This window comes from Podarcis melisellensis, assembly GCF_964234715.1.
Source record: "Podarcis melisellensis genome assembly, chromosome: 1".
Lineage (NCBI taxonomy): Eukaryota > Metazoa > Chordata > Lepidosauria > Squamata > Lacertidae > Podarcis > Podarcis melisellensis.
In genome coordinates this window covers 13,637,206-13,664,967 of record NC_138528.1, presented here as the reverse complement: position 1 = coordinate 13,664,967, position 27,762 = coordinate 13,637,206, and the positions used below count along the sequence as shown (strand labels likewise).

General features: G+C 50.6%; 1 protein-coding gene across 2 annotated transcripts in view; it reads left to right on the top strand.

Annotated features, from left to right (window-relative positions):
* The first annotated feature begins 15,163 nt into the window (after window positions 1-15,163).
* Window positions 15,164-27,762, top strand: part of KIF26A (kinesin family member 26A) — a 154,332-nt gene continuing 141,733 nt past the window's right edge. The window contains exons 1-2 of one of the 2 annotated variants that reach the window (XM_081908363.1): window positions 15,164-15,320; window positions 26,519-26,785. In XM_081908363.1, the coding sequence (XP_081764489.1) occupies window positions 15,186-15,320; window positions 26,519-26,785 (402 nt within the window). In that variant the 5' untranslated portion in view covers window positions 15,164-15,185. Of the gene's footprint in view, window positions 15,321-25,838; window positions 26,248-26,518; window positions 26,786-27,762 lie in introns of those variants that run through there. The other variant, XM_081908362.1, reaches the window with a different exon arrangement.

Genomic DNA, 27,762 nt, shown 5'->3' with positions numbered 1-27,762 from the left:
CCCCACTCACCTCACAGAGTGTTTGTTGTGGGGGAGGAAGGGAAAGGAGAATGTTAGCCACTTTGAGACTCTTTCGGGTAGTGATAAAGCGGGATATCAAATCCAAACTCTTCTTCTTCTTGTCAGAAGTTTTTGCTGTTATTGATATTAATTATTATTATTATTATTATTATTATTATTATTATTATTATTATTATTTCCCCCCATTCTTTATACTCACAATTTCATCCAGGGATGTCAAATAACTTGCAAAAAAACCATTCAATCGAAAATCTAACAATAACATGCATCAAAATCACCCTCCTATTAGTTATACGTAACAGCACAGTGGTACCTTGGGATGCGAATGGGATCCATTCCGGAGCCCCGTTCGCATCCTGAACATAACGCAAGACGCGACGGTGTGTCTGCACATGCGCGGGTTGCATTTTGGCACTTCCGCGCATGCGCGTGACGTCATTTTGACCGTCTGCGCATGCGCGAGCGGCGAAACCCAGAAGTAACGCGCTCCGTTACTGCCAGGTCACCGTGGAGCGCAACCCGAAAGTGCTCAACCTGAAGTGTATTTATCCCGAGGTATGACTGTATATACTCTTGTCCCTACTCATTTATCCTAATTCCCCCTTCTTCCCTCCTCTTTAACCCCTCCCCCAACAGTGGCGTAGCGTGGGGGTGCAGGGGGGGCCAGCCGCACCGGGCGCAACATCTGGGGGTTAGGGGGCGCAAATCCACAGGTTAGGGGGCGTAAATCCACGGGTTAGGGGGCGCAAATTACTTGCCTTGCCCCGGGTGCTGACAACCCACGCTACGCCACTGCCCCCCAAAACTTGTTCTCTCTTCAGATCTTTAACCATGTGCACAAATTATTCATTCTAATTTGGATGCTTGGGTTGGCTCCCCCCCGTTCTATCCAATTCCTATAACTTGTCCCTTTATTCAAAATCTTTTGACATTTGTTTTCCCATGTATCTTCCGTCATCACCTGTTCAAATATATCAGATTGTATATATTCAAAAACATAGTCATTCCATTTTTCCGTGCTCCATTTATCCTTTTCCTTCCATCCTAATGCAATAACAAGCATACCAGCTAAGATCGCAATTTTATGCCAGCTTTGCTCTTTTCTTTCTATTTTACTATTGATATTAATTGTTTGTATCTTTATTTTTATGTGGAACTTGTTCAGTTTGGTTATGCAGTTTTTGATGTGTTTTATTTATTTTTATGACTGCTTTGCTGTGTTTCTAACTATGTAGATCTTTTCGTATTGTACGCATCCTTGTTTTAACTGGGGAAAGGCAGCATAAAATCAAATGATGATGATGATGTAAATGAAGGCAGGGATTACACATGGCCCATCTAGGAAGTGTGGTGGTGTCAGAGCCCAGCCTGGTCATGGCTCTGGGGAAAACCTCTCCCAAGTAAGAAGGGCGCTACCCTGTGGAGACCTCCAGGACAACTAGGGCCTAAAGGTAGGGGAGAAACTTGATTCAGTTTGCATGTAAAGGTGACTGTACCTAACTCACACTTTTTGAAGCAGTACGCAAACTGAAACACAGCCTTCAAAAGCTGTACTTCTCTGAATTTGGTGGTGCAGTTGTCTGGCCAAGTAACATGCACAAATAATGCACCTACGAGAGCAAAGCGTGCATATAAATGTGTATATTAGCTAAAATAATGCGGGGGGGGATCATTATATTAGGGGAAATTGCTTTCAAAAATGTGTTTATCTGGAAATATTCATACTAAAATGCTGATGAATTTTCATGAGACCTACAAATAGACAAACAAATCATCCACTGGTGTGGAAATGTGGAGAACTGGATTTAAGATTGGGAAACTGAGAAATGGAGAGAAACCAAGATGCTCAGATTCCTCGTCCCTATGGTGGGAGGGCCTGCTGTTACAGTAGAGTAGCCCAAAGTTCCCAGTCCCACAGATGCCTTCCTTCCACCCAACGCCACCAGACACTCTGCCTGGACTCCTGTATTTATTTATTTATTGAATTTGTGTACAACCCTCCATCCGTCGATCTCAGGGTGGTTCACAACATAAAAATACAAGATAAAGGACACAAAACACAAAACAAAACCAAAAACAAACCAATAACCCCCTCCCACCTCTCCCTCCCACAACACATTTAAAAGGATATCAGATGTTAATCAGCCAAAGGCCTGGTTGAAGAGGAACATTTTTGCTTAGCACCTAAAGATGTATAATGTACCGTATTTTTCGCTCTATAAGACACACGAGACCATAAGATGTACCTAGTTTTTGAAGGAGAAAAACAAGAGAAAAAAAAATTCTGAATCCCAGAAGCCAGAACAGCAAGAGGAATCGCTGCGCAGCGAAAGCAACGACCCCTCTTGCTGTTCTGGCTTCTGGGATAGCTGCACAGCCTGCACTCGCTCCATAAGATGCACACACATTTCCCCTTACTTTTTAGGAGGGAAAAAGTGCGTCTTATAGAGTGAAAAATACGGTATGTGCCAGCTGAACTTCCCTGGGGAGAGCATTCCACAAGTGGGGAGTCACTGCAGAAAAGGCTGTTCTTGTGTCCCCATTCTCCAGATGTGTTGTGGTGGGAACACACAAGAAGGACCTCAGATGGTGATCACAGGGTCTGGGTAGTTTTCCTAGGAAGTTTCCAAACCTTCTTCAGAGGCAGTCCCAAGTATAATGTGTTGTAGCAATCTAACATAGAGGTCACCAGAGCATAGACAACAGAAGTTAAGCTATCCCTGTCCAGATATGGATGCATCTGGGCCACCAGCTGAAGTTGATGGAAGGCACTCTGCACCACTGAGGCCACCCAAAACTGAAGCGACAGCAAAAGACCCAGAAGGACCCCCCCAAGCTACATACCTGTTCCTTCAGAGGGAGTGTAACCCAGTCAAGAGCGGGTAACCCAGCTTTTATGGATCCTTATAGAGGCTCCATCATCTAGTGGAAGGACTGTAGCTCAAGAACAGAGCATTTGCCTTGCATGCAGAAGGTCCCGGGTTCAACATCTGGTTTGTCAAGGTAGGCAAACCTTAGGGAAAGCTGCCTGAAACCCTGGAGAGCTGTTTCCCATCGGTGTAGACCAGTGTTTCCCAAACTTGGGTCTCCTGCTGTTTTAGGACTACAACTCCCACCATCCCTAGCTAGCAGGACCATTGGTCAGTGATGATGGGATATGTAGTCCAAAAACAGCTGGAGGGCCAAGTTTGGCAAACCTTGGTCTACACTGATGGTATATACAACACTAAGCTAGATGGATCCTAGTACAGTGGTACCTCTAATTGCAGACTTAATCCGTTTCGGGGTGCCGTTTGCACCCCAAAAAGTGCCTCTTCTGTGCATGTGCGGGTGGTGAACCCAGAAGTAAAGACTTCCGGGTTTGCTGCGTTCATAAGCTGAAAGTCCGTAACAAGAGCGGAACTCAACACGAGGTATGACTGTATCATAGAATTGTAGAGTTCAAGGTGAGCCCAACCTCCCGCTATGCAGGAATCTCAACATGCGGTCCCCCATCCAATTTGAAACCAAACCAGACCCTGCTTAGCTTTACAGTTTTATTGCAGAACTATGACCAGCTGTGCATATAAGCAGCTTCCCTAGGAAGCCCAAAAACTGTACAGGAGAAAAACAACAGCCTGCTCATTCAAGGTGCCTCCTTCCTCTAAGTTCCCCCAGGGATACTCTCTAGGACGCCCAAGAAGAATCCTCAAGGAAGCACCAGAGTGTCAAATGGAAATCTCTCCTGCATATTGTAGTATTCAGTGCGTTGCTTTTAGTAACAGACCATCTGCATAGCTGCTACTAAGCCTTGCCTTGCAGCGTTCTTAAATGACCGTGGAGCGTTCAGGCAGTATGAGCACTCCACCCAACGCTCCAAGCCAGACTCTAAAATGTGTGCTATACTAAACTGCCGCTTATTATAGGAAGGTGGTATGCAAAGGAGCCGGGGAGAGATCTATCCCTTTCCGCCAGTGTGCAAGAATCTAGCAATCCTAGCACCATTCCCTTGACCTATAATGATTTGGAGACAGAAGTATATGGATCCCCTGGGTATAAAAAGCCCTGTACTCCTCGCCCTTTGAGCCACTGGGGTCACCTGGGACGTGTAGCCAGGCCATTTGCTTGTTTATCTCGGATGGGTTTGAAGTCTTTGTGGGCAGTCAGCAGCAGGGACTGCCTTGCTTGCAATTTGTGGGTGGCATTGGGAGGAAAAGGGGGGGGGCTGAATCCAAACACCCCTCCCAGGGAGAGGCCTGCCAGAGATTTGAGCACCCCGTTCCCCCCACCCACTCCGCCTTTCCATCTTCGGTTTTGCCATTCCCGAGATTTGAGACCTTCCCCCCTCCTCAAAGAGGCCTTTAAACCAGGGGAGCCTTTTATGAAGGGGCCCTGATGGAAATTCGGGTGGTTATTATTAAAGATACAGTAATGGCTGTCTGGTTATCTGCAGCGAGGCCTCTGCGGGGAGGAGATAAGATATTTATTAAGAGACCTGCTTTAACGCCCAAGGATCGCTTTCAGAGGGCCCAAGAAAAATGGACTTTATCTAGTCCATTATTACGTACAATCGCCTGGGTGGATGTTTTACTTCAGTTTGGACACCCTGAATGAAAGCTAATAACTTTCCCGTTATCAGCAGGACACCTGGGGGATTTTTCACTTTGTCAGGGCTTATTTAAGGGAAACTGGGGGTGGGGGAGTTACACAAGGTTGCTGGGGGTCTCCTCTCCTCCTCTGCCTCAACATCCTCACCTATGCATTGGTCCAACTGGGATACAATTTAAGACAGAACGGTTTTACAGAAACCAGGCCAATGAGAGGGGATCTCAGGAGGTCAGAAAAGTTCAGGTAGGTGGGACACTCTGCAATTGCCCACATTCTCATTCTCAGTCCAATATCTGTTACCCAGCAGATAGGAAGCTTGTATGGTTGTGGGCCTCTCCAGACTAATGTTCATCAGGGCGGGAGTCAGGTGTAGGTCAGCAACAAAACAATAAATTACCCGAGACTGGTGAAATTAACTCTTTCTTTAAGGAAACAACCCACAGCTCTGGCCTAGGGGGTCTCAGAAAGACTTACTAGGAGGTCTTGCCCCAATGATGCAATTGCAAGGACTGAAGGTCCTTGCCTTCCCAGTGCTCACAAGGACTCCTCCGCTCCAGGGACTTCCCCACACAGTCTCAGGCTACATCTCTGCACAACCAACCTCTGCTCTGCCTGTTTCATTTCTCGGCGTGTTCTACGGGACCAGGGTTGTGGTGGAGCTGGTTGTAGCAGGAGGGAGAGACTCCCTGGATTCTTCAGCAGCCTGCCTCTCTGTCTCCTGGCTTCAGCCCTCTCCAGCCCCCTCTGCTGCCTCGGAGTCTGAACTGTGCTCTGCCACAGCCTCTTCCTGCTCGCTAAACCCTGTCACCTTTTCTGCTTCTGACACCTCCTCCTCCCAGCCTTCTCCTTCTCCCTCTAACCTTCTTCCCCTGGGGGTCCCCCAGCTGGTGCCTCCCACTACTCCTCTATCCAGCCAGCCCATATCAGTGTTTTTCCATTGAGTGCATTCTGCAACATGCCATTGGCACGATGCTAGCACATTGAGGGTGGGTTTTTACTTGACCGTCCACGCATCATGCTGCTTTTATCAGTTGTTCTGCAATGCTCCCCCAATTCTGCTTGTCTTGCTGCCAGCTGGAGGGGTGCTCTTAGAATCATAGAATCATAGAGTTGGAAGAGACCACAAGGGCCATCGAGTCCAACCCCCTGCCAAGCAGTGCACTGCGGTGCAGCGCAACAAAAGAGAGGAACAACACCCTGCTTTGAACATTTGTGGCATGAAAAGTTGTGCCATTTCACAGAAAGATGCAGGATGTGGGGACCACTAGAAAATGAAGCAGTGTGCCTACGCTGAAAGAGGTACAGTATTGAAAGTGGGGTTAGCTACACACAATACCATCATGAGCACAAATCGCTATGAACACAGGAAAAAACCCTGATATATGGAATATATGGAAAGAACTGGGATTGGAGCTCAAATTAGCAATAGCTAAAGTGCACAAGGACACAAGATGATACCATAAAATATACGAAACAATAAATACAACTTTAATAAACACAACAAGAAACAATATTATGTAGAGAAGATCACACACGGGTGAAGGGAAGCAATGGGTCGGGGGGAGGGAGGTATAGGGCAATACTTGGAAATTTGTTTAAGGATACATAGGTGATTTAAGAGGCTAAGAATAAGGAGTTAAAAGAAGAATACTAACATTAAAGAATAGAAAAACAAGGGAATTTGAGAAGAATTTGGTGCAAATGAGAATATGTGAGTCATGTTTTGGCTTGTATTCTGGTTTATTCTGGATGTAAAGTCTTCTGTTGAAAGGACTGTACATAAAAAAATGAATTTTTAGGGGGGGAAACAAACAGATATATGGAGGCTCTTTACATTAAAGAGTTGATGCACCACCAATATAACAGCACCCTCCACGGTTTTGCATTGGGGCAGCAACTCATAATAGTGAACTTGCACTGATTATTATTTTTAAAAATATATGCTAGCTGAAACCACACCAGGTTTGATGCTGGGGTCAATCATAGAATCACAGAACTGTAGCATTGGAAGGGATTCTGAGCTTCATTTAGTTTGTGTTTTCAGCCCGGGTTGCTTACAACCCCGCTGCAGATTTTCCCAGTCAACGTGCTCCAATTTAAGAACACCTGAATGAGGCTAGCATGTTGGGAAAGCAGAACAGAATCTTGGGTTCTTGGCTTTCATATATGAACAGGTGGACCCTACAAAAAAGTGTTGCAGCATGAAGTACTTCTGTTCAGGGTTGCAGCCGGCCAGGCCCTCCGCCAGGATGCTCCATTCCATTCCTTCTCCCTGATGTTTTCTGTTCTCCCACAACAATCAGTCAGCATTCCCTGCTCCCTGAGCAAGCGCTGTCCCTATTGGACTATTTCTACCACCTCCAAAGATTGCCTGCAAGCCTTAGAGTTCCCCCACAGCTGTTTATACCCCCTTTCTTATGCATGGCTGGTGCCATATGGCGTCTACATGAAGGCCTATGCTCAGGGAATGAGTTCATTATGATTATGCAGGACAGGTGAATGGATGGACTTAACGGTGCTTATTTCTTGCCTCGGTTTGTTTGGAATCCTTCCGGCCTTCGATAAGTCCCTTTTCTCCTATGCGGTCTTGTTTCCCTGCTCGCACCTGTACGCTGGCTAGCCCCGCTGACAGCTGCCTCTGCCATTCATGAAACTGGCTGATAAGGCCGTAAAGCAAATAGGAAGTTCACAAAGAGACAGAATCCATCACCCTTGCTCTATTAGCAGGAAAGGATTTTTCTGGCCTTCAGGGCTGAGGCACCAGCAGGCTCTATTGCCAGCCAAAGGTGAAGGCGGGAGGCAGAGATGCTGGCTTCCAGTTTCACAGTGGCCTTTAGGCATAAATTCAAGACCATGGAGTATCTCAAGGCCAAACAAAATGCTACAGAGGAAGCTACCTTATAATGAGTCAGATCCTCAGGACCGGAAGAAGTGCACCAGGGTTTTAAGATCGGAGACTCTCCCCTGGAGATAAAGGTAAAGGTAAAGGGAACCCTGACCATTAGGTCCAGCCGTGGCCGACTCTGGGGTTGCGGCGCTCATCTCGCTTTATCGGCCGAGGGAGCCAGCGTACAGCTTCCGGGTCATGTGGCCAGCATGACTAAGCCACTTCTGGCGAACCAGAGCAGCGCACCGAAACACCGTTTACCTTCTTGCTGGAGCGGTACCTATTTATCTACTTGCACTTTGACATGCTTTCGAACTGCTAGGTTGGCAGGAGCAGGGACCGAGCAACTTCGCGGGGATTCAAACCGCCGACCTTCTGATCAGCAAGTCCTAGGCTCTGTGGTTTAACCCACAGCGCCACCCGTGTCCCTTGGAGATACCAGGGGTTTAATAAGAGACCTTCCACATTCAAAACAGATGTGCTACTCCTGAGCTACTGCCCTTAGCCACTGTGTGGGTAATGACAATATGTGTCATTGCCTCCCAATTCTCTCCATTGATGCTGAACTGGACAAGTGTGTTGGCAAGGCAGCTACGGCAATGGCTCACCTCTCTGAAGAATATGGGAGAATATGAAATTGAAATACTTTATTGTCACTTGTACAACTTGTATACAGTGAGATTATACAATCACCTCCCATGTCCCGTGAATCATCCCTGAGAATTTTCCTCACTCTCCTGAGGCGACGTTCTCCCGCTATTTCATCCAGCAGATTCACAGGACAGCCCATAATACCTTGTGCTGTATTCACCACCCTCTGTAGGCAGTTCTTATCAGATGATGTCAAACCAGTGTACCACACCGTGATGCAGTATGAAAGGACACTTTCTATTGTTGACTGGCAGAAGGAGATCATCAAATGTTGATTGACATCATTCTTCTGCAATACTCTGAGGAGATGGAGTCTCTGTTGGGCTTTCTTAACCACCTGGGTTGCATTTATTTTCCAAGTAAGGTCTTCACTGAAATAAACTCCTAGGAATTTAAAGGAAGAGACTATCTTCACACAGCTCTCCCCGATGTACAGAGGGGCTAGTTCTCTTCTCTTCCTCCGAAAGTCCAACACCATTTCCTTTGTCTTGCTGATATGAAGGTGCAAGTTGTTCCCTAGGCACCATGTAGATATTTTTTGGACCTGCCCTCTATACGCTGATTCGTCTCCACCTGTTATTAAACCCATTATGGTGGTGTCATCTGCAAACTTAATAATTGCAGTTGACGCGTCAGAAGATACACAATCGTATGTATACAATGTATACAGGTAGGGACTTAGCACACATCCCTGTGGTGTACCAGAATATGATGCTAACGTACAACACCAGGATGAAAGTCTCCCAGGCTTGAGTGCTGAGCACACTGCTTTAGGGAAGAGAGTCTTGCGCAACTCACCACTGCCAGGAGCCATGTTTCCATGCCTTCCACATGTGCTGTGGCAGGAAGATTTGGGGCATCACATGGCAGCAGAGAGTCTCTTCCAAGCCCACCTTCCCATCTCAGCGATAGCTACACTACCTTGGTGTGATGGCCTGGGATTCGGACTCAGAGGCTGAACCTGAGGAATCCCAGCCTGCACAGGAGTCCCCGCCTCCAGAACCAGCTGAGCCGGGGCTGGGGCATGAGCCTGTGTTGGATCTTCAGGTGCAGGCACCAGCTGAGTTTGCTCTGGCTCCTGAGGTGATGGAGGACCCATTGCCTGCAGGTGCTCCACTCTCAGCCCCATCAGGGGAAGAGGAGGTTGCCTCTGGGTCCGGTAACCCTCCAGCCTCTCCTGAGCAACAGAGGCTCAGGGCAGAGAGGCGGAGGGAACTAAATTCCCACAGGAGGAGTGCTCACCTCCAGGCCAGCAGAGGTGAGTCACCTGTGGACCGGGGCCGCCCTATGCCTTGGGACAGATAAAAGCCAGCCAGCCCCAGTCCCAGGTTGCGGGAGCAACATTGTTGGTAGCCTGTTCCTGCCTGCACCCTGTCCTGCTCTTCAGCCAGAGTTCCTGACCTCACCCGACTCCCTGCCTTGGACCCAGCTTCAGTTTTGACAGACAGCCTCCATACCACACCCTCGACCTTGGACTGGACTCGGACCTTGCCACATGGTTAACCCTCGGGACCAGCACAGTTCGTCATGTCTGCGGAATGGAAGATGGCAGGATCCCCAAGGATGTGCCATGTGGGGAGCTGACTTCAGGGAATCCCTTGAAGATGACCACAGTGTCTGGAGACAGACAGCCAGGTTGTGTATCCATAACAGTGACCAGAGGAAGAACGACCTCTGGGAGGAGTGCAGAAAGAAGAAACGCCCTGTGAGAGGATTTACCCCAGCAAATTATTTGTCAAAATTACTGTGCTGGCCCCGGGGGGAAGGTTACCGTTGGCGTAGTCAAAGTACGGTCCTGGGTCACTAGCCTGGAAACAGTTCACAAGGAGCGGGGCGAGGTCCGAAGCCGGAAGCCGGGCGGGGACAGGAACACTGGAGGGTCAGGTCTGGGTCCGGGCAGGAACAGGTACTCAACAACGACGTTGCTCCCGCAACCTGGGACCGGGCTGACTGGCCTTTATCTTCTCTGAGGCCAGGGGTGGCCCCGGCCCCCAGGAGCCCCGCCTCTCCTGGCCTTAAGGCGAGCACTCCTCCTGGGAGAAACCAGTTCCCTTCGCCTCTCTGCCCTGAACCTCTGCAGTTCTGGAGAGGCTAAAGGGTTACTGGGCCCAGGGGGAGACTCACCTGCAGGCACTGAGTCCTCAACCACCTCTGGGGCCAGTATGGTTTCACCTGGTGCCTGCTCCTGAGGATCTGGCACAGGTGCAGGCGCTTCAGGATCAAGGCCCTGCCCCAGTTCAGCCGGCCCTGGAGGCGGGGACTCCTGTGCAGGCTGGGATTCCTCCGGTTCAGCCTCTGAATCGGATTCCCAGGCCATCACAATTACAAATACCTAAATACAGATGGTCATTTGCCCTCGCAAGATTCAGCGTGCTGCCATCTGCCTTATTGCAGGGCAGATTCGAGGGTAAACCATACGCAGAAGAGTCTGCCCCTGTGGCTTGATGGAGGTAGAAACTGTCTCTCGTGCCTTGTTACTCTGCCGTTTCTATGGGGATATACACTCCGTATTTATTACCTGTGCTATGCAAAAATCTCCAAATGAATCCATACTTCAATGTCTAAAATCCCTGGTAGAGGACAAAGATCCTGAGATTGCATTAAGGGTAGCCAAATTCTGTGCGATTGCCATAAAACTTAGGGAACAAGCTGTGCTATCATAATGATTAAGGCCTTAAATGATAATTTTAGGTTATATGTCCGTGACTAAGTTTTAATTTATATATATATTTTCAAACTGTTGCTATATCTGTATTGTCTCTGTTATACTTAATTGCAAATTCAAATGTATCTTTATCATGTTTTATGACTTACTTGATATTGTATGTGGGCTGGAACTGGTCTGTGACCGAAATAATAAATTCAAGAAACGCCCTGTTGTATCTGCAGCAGCCCAACTAGACATCTTCATCTGCCCCAGCTGCAACAAAACATGTCTCTCCTGTATTGGTCTCTACAGCCACAGCAGGTGCTGCAACCTTCCAACAGTTCAACTGCACCCCCAAAGGCACACTCCTCCATCACCTCCAGACACCTGCCTCCTGGTCTGTGCAGGTGTGATTTAAATGATAAGCATCTACAGGAGACTGGTGGTGGCTGGCGTCAACTGGGATCTAGTAGGGCAGGAGGCAGAAAGACCAGCAGAAGGTGGAGCCAGAGCCAAGCACCCCCTGACTAATTGTAAGTGAGACGACAGGCAGGTGGGGGCTGGCTGAGGGCAGCCTGAGGTTGGCGAGGCAGTGCTTCATTCATCTTTAGGGATAGAGGACTAGAAGAGGGAGGCAGATGAAAAATAGAGCAGGAAGATGAGGAGGAGGGGATGCTTAACCCTGTCCCTTCCAGCAGCAGCTACTATACCAGTGGGTATTCATATTCTGGGAGCCCCAGAATGTTTGAGTTACATCTGGGTTGTAGTACTCAGGTATGTTACAGATAGGTAGCCGTGTTGGTCTGCCATAGTCAAAACAAAAAAAAAATCCTTCCAGTAGCACCTTAAAGACCAACTAAGTTAGTTCTTGGTATGAGCTTTCGTGTGCATGCACACTTCTTCAGATACCCACACTGAAGAAGTGTGCATGCACACGAAAGCTCATACCAAGAACTAACTTAGTTGGTCTTTAAGGTGCTACTGGAAGGAATTTACTCAGGTATGTTTAGGGTTATGGTTCACCTTCCTCTGCATTCCAGCTGTTCCACACACATAGTGGCTTTTAAAAGTAGATTTTGGTCAAAAGGTAGTTGTCTGCCAACTCCTTTCAACTCTTGTGGTTTAGTTGTTTAGCTGCGTCCGACTCTTTGTGACCCCATGGACCAGAGCACGCCAGGCACTCCTGTCTTCCACTGCCTCCCGCAGTTTGGTCAAACTCATGCTGGTAGCTTCGAGAACACTGTCCAACCATCTCGTCCTCTGTCGTCCCCTTCTCCTTGTGCCCTCCATCTTTCCCAACATCAGGGTCTTTTCCAGGGAGTCTTCTCTTCTCATGAGGTGGCCAAAGTATTGGAGTCTCAGTTTCAGGATCTGTCCTTCCAGTGAGCACTCAGGGCTGATTTCCTTCAGAATGGTTAGGTTTGATCTTCTTGCAGTCCATGGGAGTCTCCTCCAGCACCAGAGTCTCCTCCAGCACCATAATTCAAAAGCATCAATTCTTCGGCGATCAGCCTTCTTTATGGTCCAGCTCTCACTTCCATACGTCACTACTGGGAAAACCATAGCTTGAACTATACAGACCTTTGTCCGCAAGGTGATGTCTCTGCTTTTTAAGATGCTGTCTAGGTTTGTCATTGCTTTACTCTATAGTTCTATTATTCTAAGCACGTGGTGCTCTGACTGTTTCTGTGAGCAGGGAAAGGTAACAGAGCTTCAATCAAGCTTGCACTGAAAGCAGTGAAGGCTGGCCCATCAGGGCAAACACAGTTCCCACCAACCCTCATTCAGTCCTTCCTCTCTGTCTGTCTAATAACCACCCCAAGCCTAAGCCAGCTGAGAGGGAGCAAAACTATGATCAACCCTCTTTTTAGAAACTAGAACAAGGATTGACAACATGGTATTCATGCCCCTCCCCCCATAAAATCAGGCTTAAAAGAAGCATTCTGTTGTGCCGTGTAGACTAGGTTGTGGTGTTTTCTTGGCTGTGGAGTGCCCACAAAAGTTTAAAGAAGTGCCCACTGGCCCAGAAAGACTGGCGACCCGCAATAGAAGGAAAACATATCAAATACAGTGGTACATTGGGTTAAGTACTTAATTCGTTCTGGAGGTCTGTTCTTAACCTGAAGCTGTTCTTAACCTGAAGCACCACTTGAGCTAATGGGGCCTCCTGCTGCCGCCGCGCCGCCAAAGCACGATTTCTGTTGTCATCCTGAAGCAAAGTTCTTAACCTGAAGCACTATTTCTGGGTTAGTGGAGTCTGTAACCTGAAGCGTATGCAACCTGAAGCATATGTAACCTGAGGTACAACTGTACAACAATGGATTTTAAGTTTAAAAGTGCAATACGCATATAAACACATAAAAACTTAAAAATAGACTACCTCAGAGAAATGACCCAAAGTCGTCCGTGTAACCTGGAACAAATGGCTGGTTCACTCATGTGGGTTTTTCTACACTTATTTATTTATTTTGTTTATTTATTACCTATATATGGACCACCTTTTTTTCTTCCAAGGATCTTAAGGTGGTGTTGATGGTGATCCTGCTCCCTATTTCATTCTCACAACAACCCTGTGAGGTAGGTTAGGCGAAGAGATGGCAGCTAGCCCAAGGTCACCCAGTGAGCTTCATGGGCGAGTGGAGGGATTCGAACCTTGGTCTTCCAGCACTCTAACCATTAGGCAACACTGGCTCACATGGTGAACACGTGAACCTGTGTCCACTAAAGAGCATCTCAGGCGAGAGAAGAGGGGGAAAGCTGTGCCTGCCGTGTTTGATGTCGCAATGGCCCATTCACACGTTCACGTGATGCTTGTTAAGGGGGAGAAGCATGCGGGCACGGATGAACCCAAGGACACGCTGCAGCTGGAAGGCTGTGGTGGCTTCTCCCTGTCAAATATCTTCACGTTGGGGAGCGAGGGTTGATTAGCTCCAGCAGAAAGGACTCGGAATGGCACCGAGATTACTTCTTGCTCCAGCGCTGCTTGGAAGTGCCAGCAATGAATGCCCAAGTTAAGAGGATTAAGTTGGCGGTTCCTCGCTGCGCGCCACATCCTCTCTCTCCCCACACCTCCAGTGCCAAGCTGGGCTAAACAGCTCATTCAACTCACTTTCAGCATACGCACGGGGACTGGAGGGGTGGGGTGTCTTGAAGAAGGGATCAATGCTCCGAATGGCGCTCCCCCCACCCTCCGCACCCCCCCCCACTCCTCCCTTTCTCTCCCCAGCCTTGGAAGCCTATCGATCCTGCTCTTCCCCCTTCAGTGCACCGTGGCGCTATCTGTCTGTCTGTTTGTCACTGCTAGCTGATGTCACCGAAGGCAGCTGCGTTTGGAAAGGGTGGGTGGGTGTGGGGGGGAGGAGATTGGCTTGGAGAAGGGGGGGCTGGTGGCTCCTCGCCCCCCTCCCCCCAGCCCTGCGGCAGGGGCTGCGATCAGGGCTCCTTCTCTCTAGGCAAGCAGAGCGCGCCTCAGAACCAGCGCTGGCTGGAGCAGGGACCGGTCTTGCCTCCTGGCCGCGGTGTAGCAGCGCCAGAGAGAAAGCCGCCGACTCGAGCCTGGCCAGGCGGGCAACTTTGCTGCTTGGCGGAGCAGAGTGAGCATGGGCTGGGCTATCGCTGCTGCTGCCGCCGCCGCCTCCTCCTCCTCCTTCTCCCTGCGCCAGCCTCCAGGGTGCGCTCAGCGAGGCTGATCAGCTGCTGGACAGCGACTCCGAGGGAAAGCAGGGACGGGGTGGTGGGTGGGGAAGCAGGACCCGTGGTGGCGGCCAAAGGGAGCTCGGATGGATGGGCGGCGCGCTTGTTGTGGAGGAGCTCACCTAAAGCACACCCCCGCCGTTCCCTGGAGCTGCGCTCTGCCCAGATTTGGAAAGTGATTTCTTTGTTTCCTTCCAAACTCTTCAACTCGCTCCCCACCTTAATCCTCTCAGCACCATCAGCATCACAAATCGAGCTTCCTGGATATTTGCGCCCCAATCTACAACTGCGGAGTGTGTGCGTGTAGTGAAAGAAAGGCAGCTGTGGCTAACCCAGCCCCTTCCTTGAGCCCTCAAGAGCGCACCTTCTCAGCCCCGGCTAGCTGATGGCAGAGGGGGTTCTGTCTTGCCTGGTGGAGTCGACCTGGGAGAGGATAAAATCTGCGCGGGACGCGGAGAGGAGCCGCTGCCGTTCCTACAGGAGGTTGTTCCCGCAAGGTGCGCTGCTGAGAGGCTCAGAACGAGGGAAAGGAAGAGCGAGCGGAGCTGGGTAGCCTTTGGATCCTCACCCACAGCAGAGGCGCGTCTCAGCAAAGGACCATGAAGGCGTGACACCGTCCCCTACCCCTGCCACCCCTTGGATATTGCTCAGGGAGCCGGAGAGGTTAACTCCCCCGCTGCCCCCAAACAACTAAAAACTATGGCTTTTCAAAAATCGACGGAGCCTCCCAATGCTACTAGGAAAAACTCCAGTTTGCTGGAGATCGGAGCTCTCTGCTTGGATTCCGAGATCATCTTCGGATTTACCAGCCATCTTCTCAGGAGGAAAGGCAAGGTAAGACACGGTCTGGGTAGGTGGGTGGCCGGAGGGTGGCTTTTAAGGACTCCAACAAGCAAGAGGGAGCCGCAGGCACCTTACTTCGGACTTTGCATTTTTAGGCCCCGCACATGGAGCAAAAACTTAAAGAGAGCGTGGTAATAAATAAGCCAGGTGAGGGATGCTGTAGACACACACACAGAGAAAGTAGAAGCAGTTGTGGACTTTTGTGTGCCTAGGAATAAGGAAAGGGTCCTTTGGTGGCTCCGACGCGCTTTCAGCACCAGGGACAGCGCTCGGTAGGTGGAAGCGCGTGTCGCTCGAGCGCCAGAAAGAGCGAGAGAATCGCTGAGGAATCCTTCTCGGGTTATTCCCACAAGCAATGGCGATAATAGGACCTTGGGAGTCCAGGCAGGCTTCTGTAACCCGCCGGCTCTCTGGCACATGGAGTCTTTGAGCGAGTTGCCGGCGGCCTCCTGCGCTCCGGAGTAGGCTGACTCTGTTCCTGGCACGCCTGTTCTTAGGCGCGGATGCGAGGCAGGCGATGTTTAACTGCGCGGCGGAGGGGGGAAGGAAGCCTGGACGGGAAGCAGAGCTAATGGAAAGACCCCGCCCCAGCTGCGCACCGGGCAGAATGCCACCAGGGCTCGCCTCGCCGGGATCCTCCAGCACCCGCCTTTTCAGTTCTCAGATCCCTACGGAAAGTTTCATTTAACCACCTGAAGGAGGGCTGCGCGCACGTGTCTCTGGTCTCCGGAGCTGAGCGTTGAGACCGTTTCCACAGGGGTGCATTGGTGCAAGAGCCTCCTCCTTTTAGGATCTGATGAACTGCTGGGGTTCAAGACACACCCCTTTCCCACTTTTTTTATTTTAAAAAATCCTAACCCTGATGTTTATTCCGCGGTGGAGATAAAGGCATTCTGTCCATGCTCAGAAGCGCGTGCCTCCCGGTGATTATTTTATCGGCGCTGAGCCAAGGCGTTGTTGGACGGGAGTTGGTCCAGGAGGGGGCTTACTTAGCCTGGAAATGCCAGCGGCCCCCGCCCCACGCTCCCTGATGGCTACACCAGCCTGGCTTGGCGCCTCTTAACGCTCCTTGCCTGCTGCTCTCGCAAATTGGATCCGAAGTGTCACATTTGCAGACGCCGCCAGGCTAAGAACGGGGGGAGGACGCGAGGGGTGGGGTGGGGTGGCTGTGGGTTTTTCCGGGGTGGGCTACTTCGAGGAGGTTGGAAGAGGAGAGCCGGGGGTGGTGGTGGTGGTTGGAAGGAGGGTTGGGGGCTGGTGGGGAAGAGGGGACTAGCGGGTGGAGAGAGCGTGCCCTTCCCACGTTGCCTCAGGGGACTCGCGTGTATGGAGGGTGTGTGAGAGAGCGGGGGCGAGCGAGAGGGAGCGGCCGAGGCGCCTGGGTGTTGGCGCGCCGAGGGAAGTGGAGCGAAAGCAAGCCACGATCGCGCTTGATGGAGTCTGGACGGCGACGGGGGGAGGCAGGAGGCGGGGACGCTTCTGAGGGTTGCCCGAGCTAGCCCTACGGCTCAAGAGCGAAGGCGGAGTCGCCCCCCCCCCCACGGGCAGCCTAGGCGTCTCCACCGCCCCGCTTTCCCCTCGACGAGTTAAAGTTAGACGCCAGCCCGGGAGCGCCCGCCTTCTTCAATCCATGCACGCTTGGGAACATCGGGTCTCCTCCCCCCAGACGTGGCCAAGGGGGTCGGGGCATCCTTGTAGGCTGCGCCTTGAGGGGGGAGAGCATTGGCGCCTGGCCCTGACGCTTTGGCCCGTTTCAGGGATGCGGGCGCGCGTCTGGCTAGCAACAATGAAGGCGAGAAAAAAGACCCTCCCCCCAAAAAACCCTGAACAGGGGCGCTTGCTACCTAGTATTGGGCACAGCCCCTGGATGGATTGCCGATGGGAATGAGGCGCCTGTGCTGGTTATGGGGCGAGGAAGGAGTTCCTGGGGGCCGATGGGCTCCGCTATTCGGGGCGAGGCTGACCGGCAGCGTTGAACTAGAAGATCTGGTCCTGGGGACCCCTCGACGCGCCCTCCTTCCTTCGCCCAATGCAGAGAGATGGCTTAATTTTCTCCAGCCGGGCAGCTGCAGAGCCACGCGCGGCCGGCAGATGGCGCTCTAGTAACAGGAACCGGAGAACCGCCAGGCGCAGATTGCATCGCTCCTCGCGAGGGAAGTCTCAGCCTTTTTACCTCGACTCTGCGGTTGAGCCAATTTAGTGGCACGCCTCTCTTCTCTCCTCTCCCCCACCCCGCAAAAAAAGAGAGCTAAGAAAAGGATTTCTCAAACGTGTAATTGCAGCAGTAGCTACAAATTCTAGCAGCCGCACGAGCTCACTTTGCTCTGGAAGAATTCAGAGTGTTGCTCGCCTCCCTGGGATGCTTGAAATCAGGTCAAACCGCTGGGTGCCTCTGGCATCGAGCCGGTTTACACGTGCGTCTCTGGGTGACTGCAACGTCAAGCGGTGGCCAGCATCTCAGGTCAAATTCCACCGGCAGAAACTTCCCCACTGCTTTGCCTCATTTGCAAAGGGATGTTTCTCCCCAGATTGCAGTCCGTTCACACGTGCAGCTGTAAGAACAAAAGAAGAACCTGCAGGATCTGGGCCAATAGCCCATCTAGTCCAGTATCCTGATCTCAGAGTGGTCAGCCGGATGCCTGTGGGAAACTCGCAATCAGGATTCCAACACAAGACCTCTCTTTCCCCCTGTAGTTTCCAGCAACTAGTGTTCAGAAACATCGCTGTCTCCAACTGCGAAGGCAGGGCATAGCGGGGGAGAATTCAAGCACGTGTGAATGGTTCAGCCAGAAACCAGAGAAGCTTTACAGAGAGGCGATGTTCAGCTTCTGGTCAGCGCTCAAAACTGCAAAGATGATGTGTGCAGGGGACAAACTCGGGACAAACCCTTAACCCCATATGCATTCATTAAAAATGGCTGCCATGCATGAGAAGGGAACCTGTGGCCCTGCAGATGCTGCTGAACTGCAGTTCCCATCATCCCTGACCAATTTCCATGATGGCAGGGGCTGATGGGAGTTGTAGTCCACAGCATCTTGGCGGCACCACATTGGCCATGCTTAATGGGAGTAAATTCAGATCATGAGCTCTTACTGTCAGAAAGTTCCTCCTGATGTTGAGTCGGAACCTCCTTTCTTGTGACTTGAAGCCACTGGTTCGAGTCCTACCCTCCAAGGCAGGAGAAAACAAGCTTGCTCCAACTTCCACGAGACAGCCCTTTAGAGATTCGAAGATGGCGACCATATCTCCTCTTTTCCAGGTTAGACATACCCAGCTCCCTCAACCGCTCCTCATAAGGCTTGATTTCCAGACCTTTGATCAGATTGGTCGCCCTCCTCTGCACATGTTCCAGCTTGTCAATAATCCTTCGTAAATTGTGGTGCCCAGAACTGGACACAGTATTCCAGGTGTGGTCTGACCAAGGCAGAACAGAGTGACTTTATGACTTCCCTTGGCCTAGGCACCAGACTTCTGTTGATGCAGCCTACAATAGTAGCTTTTTCTGATGCTGCAACGAACCGCAGTGGCCCTTTCAACTCTATGATTCTATGAGATGGAACTTTGAACATAAATAGTGTCTGTCGGATCGGGCCCATGGCCCAGCTAAGTCCAACATCCTGGTCTCATCCTGGCCAACCAGATGATCTCACAAGCAGGACCCGGGGCATTGGCTCATCACATCGGCTCCCCATGCAGAAAATCTGGCAGAACTGTTTTTCTTTTAAGGGTGGATTTCAAAACAAAACAATAGGAAACAGCAGCTGACTAGGCAATTAGTTCACTATGCTAATTTCTCCAGCTGGCAGGTCAGGGCTCCTCTGTAGAAATCATCTCCATCAATTCATTTGCGAGGAGAAAGGGGGAGCAGGCAGAGAGAACAGGCAGACCTCGCAAGGAGTCGGTTTGGCAATGGAGACTCGGCGCTGTAAGGAGGAGAGGTGCAAGGCTGTGTGTGGCTCAGGCATCCTATTGCAAAGGGTCCTGAAGACCGCAGTGAGAATGGAAAATTGGGCAAGAAGGGCTGCTGTCCTGATCCAGCTCCTTCTCAATGGCTTATGCTTAGCCAATGTCCGCCCTAACTTGATTTAATTTTGAGCAAGCTTGAAATCAGTCAGAGGCAGCCCCAGTGGGTAAGAAGACCGAAGGAGGACTCTCCTGACAGCCTGAAATCACTCACCGGAAGTTTTCTTTTTAAGACAATGAATGCAGTTGGTAAAAGTTCCTTTCAAAACCAAAGGAAGTCCTGCATATCTACCACGGAACATTTATTTATTAAATTTGTCGGCCCTTTTTGGGGGGCCAGTGCAACCCCAAAGCCTTGTTGCGGTGCACTGGCCGATTCTGTTGGGTCTCACAACAACCCTGTGAGGTAGGTTAGGAAAAAGGTTGCAACTGGTCATAAAGTCGCACGGCGGGCGAGCTTCGTGGCTGAATGAGGTCCCAGGTCGACGCCTTGACCCATCACACTGACCCCGATCTTTAAGGTGGGGGCAGGAGGGCACAAAACAGTTTCTTCCAAGCTGTATTCCTTGGAAGGTCCAGGACCAGGGGGTAGGCTTGCCGGGGAGACGGTTTTCCCACAGTTGCTGGGGTTGGCGCAGATCTCCCCACCCACCCATGCCCCACTGCAAAGTGCAGCCACGTTTTGAAGAAAAAGACAGTCAGAATATTTGTCCACGTAGTGACATTCAATTGTTCTCCAAGGTCTTAGGCAGAGAAGAGCTTTCCTGCCACTACCTGATCCTTTTAACTAGAGATTGTATCTAAGATTTGTGCATGTAAAAAATGGCAGAGGAACCAAGGCCTTCTAATTAATGTTTGTTTTCCCCCATTCATTTCCCTCCAAGGAGATGAAAGGCGGCATGCATTGTTCTCCACCCCCCATAAACCCCCCCATTTTATCCTCACCAAAAAACCTGTGAGGTAGGTTAGCCAGAAGGTGAGTGACTGGCCCAAGGTCACCCAGCAAACCTCATGTCTGAGCGGGGATTTGACTGGTGGTTTTGCCAGCTCCCAGTTGGACGCTCTAACCACTACACCACACTGCCCGGGACCATGCTTTCCTACTTCCATCCACTCCAGATGGCGCGGGCAATTGGCAAGGGATGGTGGGACCTGCACTCCAGCAACATCTGGAAGGATGCCAGTTCCCCATGCTTGATGTAAAACATCTGCTCTGCCACCGAACACGGGATGATGCCTGATACGCAGTCCGATGATGGGTGCTTTTACCCTTTACTGCATTTTTATTTATGTATCCATTTATTTAAAAAGGTGCGATAAATAAATAAATAATAAATAAAATAAAGTAATTTATTAATAAATAAATAAACGGGTTGCGCTCAAGCGAGGGACCGGCCATGAAAAGAGGAGACTGAGAGGAGATATGATAGCCATCTTCAAATATCTTAAAGGAAGATGGAGCAAGCTTGTTTTCTCCTGCTCTGAACCAATGGCTCTGAGTTACAAGGAAGGAGATTCCAACTAAACATCAGGAAGAACTTTCTGACAGTAAGAGCTGTTTGGCTGTGGACTCTCCTTCCTTGGAGGTTTTTTAAACAGAGGTTGGGTGGCCATCTGTCCTGGATAACTCCTCCAACTCTACAATTCCATGATTCTATGACATTACCTGTGGAATCAGGGCCATCCCATCCATTCTGCCGGGGTCATCAGCAGATGCCTTTCACCAAAGCCATCCTGTTTCCCGGATTGTGGACTGCAGCTGCCCGTCTAGAATGAAGGCTGTTGTATACATCCAGGGGCAGCAAACCCAATTGGCTGCTGTGTTACACTCAACGGGGAGCGGGAGCCAATCCTGGCTCTCTGATGAGAATAATGGGATGGTGTGTGACTTTGCAAAGACCTCGACTCTCATTCATGTAGATCAGGGCTGGGCAACCAACCTTTGCCCCTCTGGATTTCGATGTACTACAACTCCCATCAGCCCTAGCAAGCATGACCAGGGATGATGGGAGTTGCAGTTCAGCAAAGATCTGGAGAGGCCAAAAGTTCCCTTACACTTACTCTTAAACTCTAAGAGCAAGGTTTGACGCTTCCCATACAGTCCAATTCTATGTGGGTTTACTCAGAAGTAAGTCTCATCAGTTTATTTATTGCGTCTGCATCCCACCTTTATCTCTAAGGAGCCCAAGTTGGCATATATGGGTCTTCCTCTCCTCACTGAATTCCAACGATAGGTTTGGCTGACGGGCATTGACTTCTAAGGTCACCCAGTGAGCTCCACAGCCGAGTGGGGATCTGAACCCAGGTCCCAGTCTGACACTATAATCACTATACCACACTGACTCCCAAAGAGGAAAAGCCTGCGGAACCCATGAGGTCTCCCGTCCAGGTTCTAACCAGGCCTGACCCTGCTTAGCTTCCAGAGCAGCCAAGATCAGGCATGTTCAGGGCAGTACTGCTGTGATTCTACAGGACTTGCTTCCAAGTAAAGTATGGAAGAGTGCAGCTTTCGTGGGGGACAAAACGCCAGAGAGTGAATTGCTCTGAGGCTGGCGGCTGCATCTCTTCTTCAGAATGACTTATTGGCAAAAAGGGGGGGGGGAGTTGACCGGCCCCCACTTACTCTTAGCAACTGGGGAAAGGGGTAGACCCTAAGACACATTGTAGATGGCCGGGCTGGAAGTTTGCAGGGGCCGGGACCCAATGGGAGACACCCTACCTCCTGCTAAAGTTAGCAGTGCTAGCGTCAACACACCTCCCAATAGAACTGCTTTAAACACTTTCTGACCTGCTGAAACCAAAGATGGGGATCTTCAGGCCTGGGGGGGGGGATGTCAAATGTGGACCCCTATAGGTGGAAACCTATAGTACCTGAGTCTATCCAGCCCCTTGGGATGCTCCCCAGTCACACACCCTAATCGAGAGCCAGTGTGGTGTAGTGGTTAAGAGCGGTAGTCTCGTAATCTGGGGAACCGGGTTCGCGTCTCCGCTCCTCCACATGCAGCTGCTGGGTGACCTTGGGCCAGTCACACTTCTCTGAAGTCTCTCAGCCCCACTCACCTCACAGAGTGTTTGTTGTGGGGGAGGAAGGGAAAGGAGAATGTTAGCCGCTTTGAGACTCCTTAAAGGGAGTGAAAGGCGGGATATCAAATCCAAACTCTTCTTCTTCTTCTTCTTCTTCTTCTTCTTCTTCTAATTGGGCTACTTGAAATGTGTCCTTGCTTTCTTGGGTGGAAGTAGAGAGAGAGGGATGTGTTGAATTTGTGCTCAGGCAGAGCCTAGGACTTGCCAATCAGAAGGTCGGTGGTTCGAATCCCCATGACGGGGTGAGCTCCCGTTGCTCGGTCCCTGCTCCTGCCCACCTAGCAGTTCGAAAGCACATCAAAGTGCAAGTAGATAAATAGGTACCACTCCAGCAGGAAGGTAAACGGCGTTTCAGTGCGCTGCTCTGGTTTGCCAGAAGCAGCTTAGTCATGCTGGCCACATGACCCGGAAGCTGTACGCCGGCTCCCTCGGCCAGTAAAGCGAGATGAGTGCCACAACCCCAGAGTCGGCCATGACTGGACCTAATGGTCAGGGGTCCCTTTACCTTTTTTGTCAGCCTATCGCATACAGGCGAAATGTCTGTGTGTCACTCTGCCTCTTTTGCCTCTGGTCCCCAGAAGGGAATGTGGCCCCTGAGCTGAGAGAGGTCCCCTGCCTCCTGCGCTAAGCTGAATGCAAATGATTGAACATATCTTGCTTTGGGGCTTCCGTAGTGGGCATGATCTCTTGGCAGCCACCCAGGAGGCCATGATCCGGGACTGGTGGGCTGCAAGGTGGTTCTACAGGGCAAATGCAAACTTTGGTAGGGCAGTCGTGTTTGTGGCCATCACAGAATTAGGGCGTGTAAACACACCGTGCACACAAGCTGGGGCAGCTTTCTGGGCATGCATGCCTCCCCTCTTTTGACATGCTCACGACTGCAGTTAATACTGGTGCATACGTGGCAAACAACACCACTGTGTGTATAGTAATTTATTTATACCCCGTCCATCTGGCTGGGTTTCCCTGGCCACTCTAGGCAGCTCCCGACAGAATAATAATAATAATAATAATAATAATAATAATAATAATGTGATAAATACAGCAACCATTAAAAACTTCCCTAAACAGGGCTGCCTTCAGATGTCTTCTAAAAGTCAGATAGTTGTTTATTTCCTTGACATCTGTTGGGAGGGCATTCCACAGGGCGGGCGCCACCACCGAGAAGGCCCTCTGCCTGTTTCCCTGCAACCTCACTTCTCGCAGGGAGGGAACCGCCTGAAGGCCCTCGGAGCTGGACCTTAGGGTCCGGGTTGAACGATGGGGGTGGAGACGCTCCTTCAGGTATACTGGACTGAGGCTCTTTAGGGCTTTAAAGGTGAACATCAATACGTTGAATTGTGCTCGGAAACGTACTGGGAGGCAGTGTAGGTCTCACAATGTATTGGAACGAAAATATTGGAGTGGGTTAATGATTTGGATCAGTGTGGGCAGCTTCTTGCTGACCAGGGGATGCTAACTGTTCTGAATCAATGAATCTGATCTTGTCTACATGGGTATGAGCTGTCTAACCTAATAACCTTAACCCAGCACTATCAGACCCAGGGTCTATCTTACCCAGTATCCTGTTTCCAACAGTGGCTAGCCAGATACTTCTAGCATCCAGAGATAGAACATGGATGCTCCATTTAGTTCTCATGGATAACAGCTGTTGACAGGCAAATCTTCTGTGGATTTGTCTTGGTGTCTTTTTTACGTCCTGGGAGGCAGGCAGTGGTTTTTCTTTTGCTGGTGGTATTTAAGCAGGGGCCAAATGGCTGCCAGTTAGGGTTGGCACGGTTCTTGCACCCTCCATTATAAGGGCTGGACTAGAGGATCACAAAGCCCCTTTCCAGCTCTGCAGTTCTAATTCTCCTAAGCTAGTGGCTGTCTTTCCCTCCAAACACCCTGATATCATATTGCAGTACTACAGATAGATACTGTTCATACAAGAGAGTTGTCCTTTTGACTCTCAGCTTGGCATTTGAGGGAGAAGCTGGGAGTCACCAGTTGCATACTTTTACGCTATGGCTCACTGACTGAAGAAACATAGAATTGTAGAGATGGAAGGGACCACGAGGGTCATTTAGTCCAACCCCTTGCAATGCAGGAATTTATTTATTTTTGTCTAATGTGGGTCTTGAACTCACAACCTTGAGATTAAGAGTCTCGTGCTCTACTGGCTGAGCTATCCCAGTGATCTCCCACTTTTGAGAATCCTTATTCAGAGAGAGAGAGGGAGAGAGAAACAAAAAACACACTCTGGAACAATCCTCCTCAGCGCCACTCCAGCTTTTATTTTGGTGTTCAAAAGCTACAATGAGGTCCAGGCCCTACCATTAGGCAAAATAGACAATTGCCTCAGAGGACAGTAGCAGTTCTGCGCTGCTCTTCTTGTGCCCCCGATAATCCCCTTCTGTTTCCACATGGCTTTTCCTTGACCCCCTAATCTGGTCTGCCCTCTCAGAGGAGACTATTCTACCAGCAATAATATTATGCCAAGATTCAGGTGCAAGTCCAGTTGACATCTGTATGGAGAACTGTGAGGGGAAGGCACAACATCTTATCCTTTGCCTCAGGCAGCAAAATGTCTTGGGTCCGCATTCCAAAGCCCGCTACTGTGACCTTTTGGATAAGAATTGATCAGCAATGCAGTCACAAACCGTTTTTTAAACGGCATGTATATATAGGCGTTGAACTGACTGCCAATAAAGGGGCAGGCTTCGGCCTAGATGACTTGGGGGTTGCAGACCTATGCCTGACCCATGCTTCCCATACAATACAAGTCAAACAAATCACTTATAGGACAATGGGATATGTGTATGTGTGAGACCAATGTTCAGTTTTAAGTGCCTGGGCAGCCCAGGACCTCCATACACACTGTCCATGTTTGGACCCAGGAGAGATCACTTTGATTTCTGCAAACACATCAAAAACAACGTGGGAGGCAGCAAATGCATTTTTTTAAAAAAGTAGTGCAAGGCACCTTTACTTATCTACCTATATATGTGTGTATACATCCATTTATAGATCCCTTCTGCACTTATAAATAAAAGTACTTTGTGAAATATTAAAACTCTGTCCGTAGGGTGTGTGCAAATACATAAAACCAGCCATCACGCTGCTTACTCCAATGGAAGACCCCAATAAATCCGGTGTAAAAGCAACAAAGCACGCAGCCAAACCATTAAACGCGGGCCTTCTTAAAAGCAAACCCCCGCACCCCAAACCAGATTGACTCGCCTCGGTTTGGAAGCCAGGAAAGTGCCGAAGGAGGTTTAACTCGCAAGCTTGCTAACCTGAGCCATTTCTCTCTCCTCCTCTCGGTTTCCACGTGCTCCGCTTGCCCATGAACTCAGTAGTATCCCGTTTCTTGGGAAGCTGGGGTGGGGGATGAAGGGGGGGTGAAGTCCCTCCCTCCTCCTCTCCCTCCCCTTTGATGCCGTCTCCTCCCCTTCTGAGCTCGCTCCCGGGCTGTTGCTTTAACTTTGCAACCCTAAACTTTCCTCGCTGCTTTTGCCACTATGGGAGGAAACATCACGTAGCGAGCAACAGGAGTCGGAGCGGAGAGAGTTTTGCAGGCAGAGTTTTTCTTAAGCAGTGCACGACTTTATTTCGCTTGCACAAAAAAGTGTGTGTGGGGGGGAAACAGTCAGTAGCAAAAGAGGGCGGAGGAGAAGCGAGGCTCCGTTTCTGCAACAGGAATCCTCTGTCCCGGGACGACTTCTTTTTAATTTTGGTTCGCGATGGGCACGCAGCAGGAGAGCTCGGGGTCGGCAGGCGTCTGCAGCCCGCCGGCATTCTCCTTGTAACTGGGGATCCGCTTGTCTGCAAGAGCCCGGGAGAAAGCTGCGCGCTCCCTGGACAGGGCTGTAACATGCCAGTGCTGGGGGTAAGTGCATTTGCGAGTGTGATCTCTCCTTTCCCGACGGGGTCGTTGTTTGCAGCAACTGGGACCCAGCTCGATGCTCCCCCGGAGAGATCTCGCCGGCTTTGCATGACTGGAAGTTTGCCCTTTTTCCCGTTCCCGGGGCGGAATTTTGCAACGCGCTTTTTGCAAGAGAGAGAGATAGAACGAGGAAAAGGGGACCCGCTTCCTTTTTACGCAGCGCCCGCCCAGGGCAGCCTCCTGATCGCGTCTCCCGCTTTCCTCTCTCCCACAGGTGGCCGAGGGGAGTCCCCTGCGCGAACCGGCACCCCTCTCCTTGGAGCTCCCGCCGCGGAAGAGGCTACTGCAGCCCGCCGCCCCCGAAGACCGCTGCGGCAGCCGCCCCGCTCCGGAGGGCGCCGGGGCCGCCTCGGGGGGCGAGCTGGGCCACTTCGAGAGAGCGGCCAAAGGAGGATGGTGCCGAAGCTGCCAAGCCAAGCTGGCCGAGCTCAAGAGGCAAGCGGTGAAACTGGCCTCGGGCTGCAACTCCCTGACCCCGCCGGTAGGTCTGCGCCCGCCTGGGATGGGGTTCGGGAGCGGGGTTGGGCCGGAACCGGGACGCTGGGTTGGCTGGTGCTTCGAAATCCCAAGTTTGCAAAGGCCTCTCCAACCTTTTTTGCGTAGCGCTAAAAGTCCCCTCTATCAGTTGCCCAATTACAAGTGCGCACATTGCTCGAATAGTATAATATCCGTGTATATCCCATGCTTCGTGTATCTGTGCCCGTTGCTGCACACTGGGTGGTATACTTGCTGGGCTAGATACTGTATCCCAACGCTGACTTGGATGCACTTAACGTTCGGTGCGCTTGCAGCAAGCCGTGTATTCCTCAGCAACCTGAAACTCCTACCCCCTTCCCGGTGCCGTTGAAATGTTGCTGTCTGTAGCCTTGGTAGCTGTGTACATTCCTTGCACACCTCGGTTTCTCTCTGTCTTGCTTCTGTCACATGGTTCCTGCAGGATACCTGGGATTCCTAGCTGCAGCTCATTGCACGGTGTAGCACTCTTTCCCGTTCTTCCACCATGTGCCATATTTCACCAGCTGAAAAGAAAAGAAAAACTTTTAACTGCCCACGTTTCTGAGAATTCTGTGTACACCGTTGCACACTGTGCAGTGCGTTTTATCCATCCACACGGCATAGCGATCAGATGCGCCCTGTGAACAGTGCTCAGCATTGTGCTGCTTCGCCTTGCACCGAAGTGTTGAATTCTGGAGTATGATTTGCACAAAGTGCCCAGCATTTTCTCTCCCCAGCTGGTGAGGTGCTGTCTAGATGGCTGGGAGCTGGTGCCTTGTACGTCATGCGCTGTGCTGCTGCACACGGCTTTGTGCTGAGCTGGCTTGGCAAGAGTTCTTTGTTCAGCCCTGTGTTATACTCAGACCCGTTAACCCCAAAGGATAGATTTGTACAACCCTGGAAGAGCTGCTGAGAACGCTCAAATAATCTCCAAACATTGCCTAATACTGTGATATGCATTAC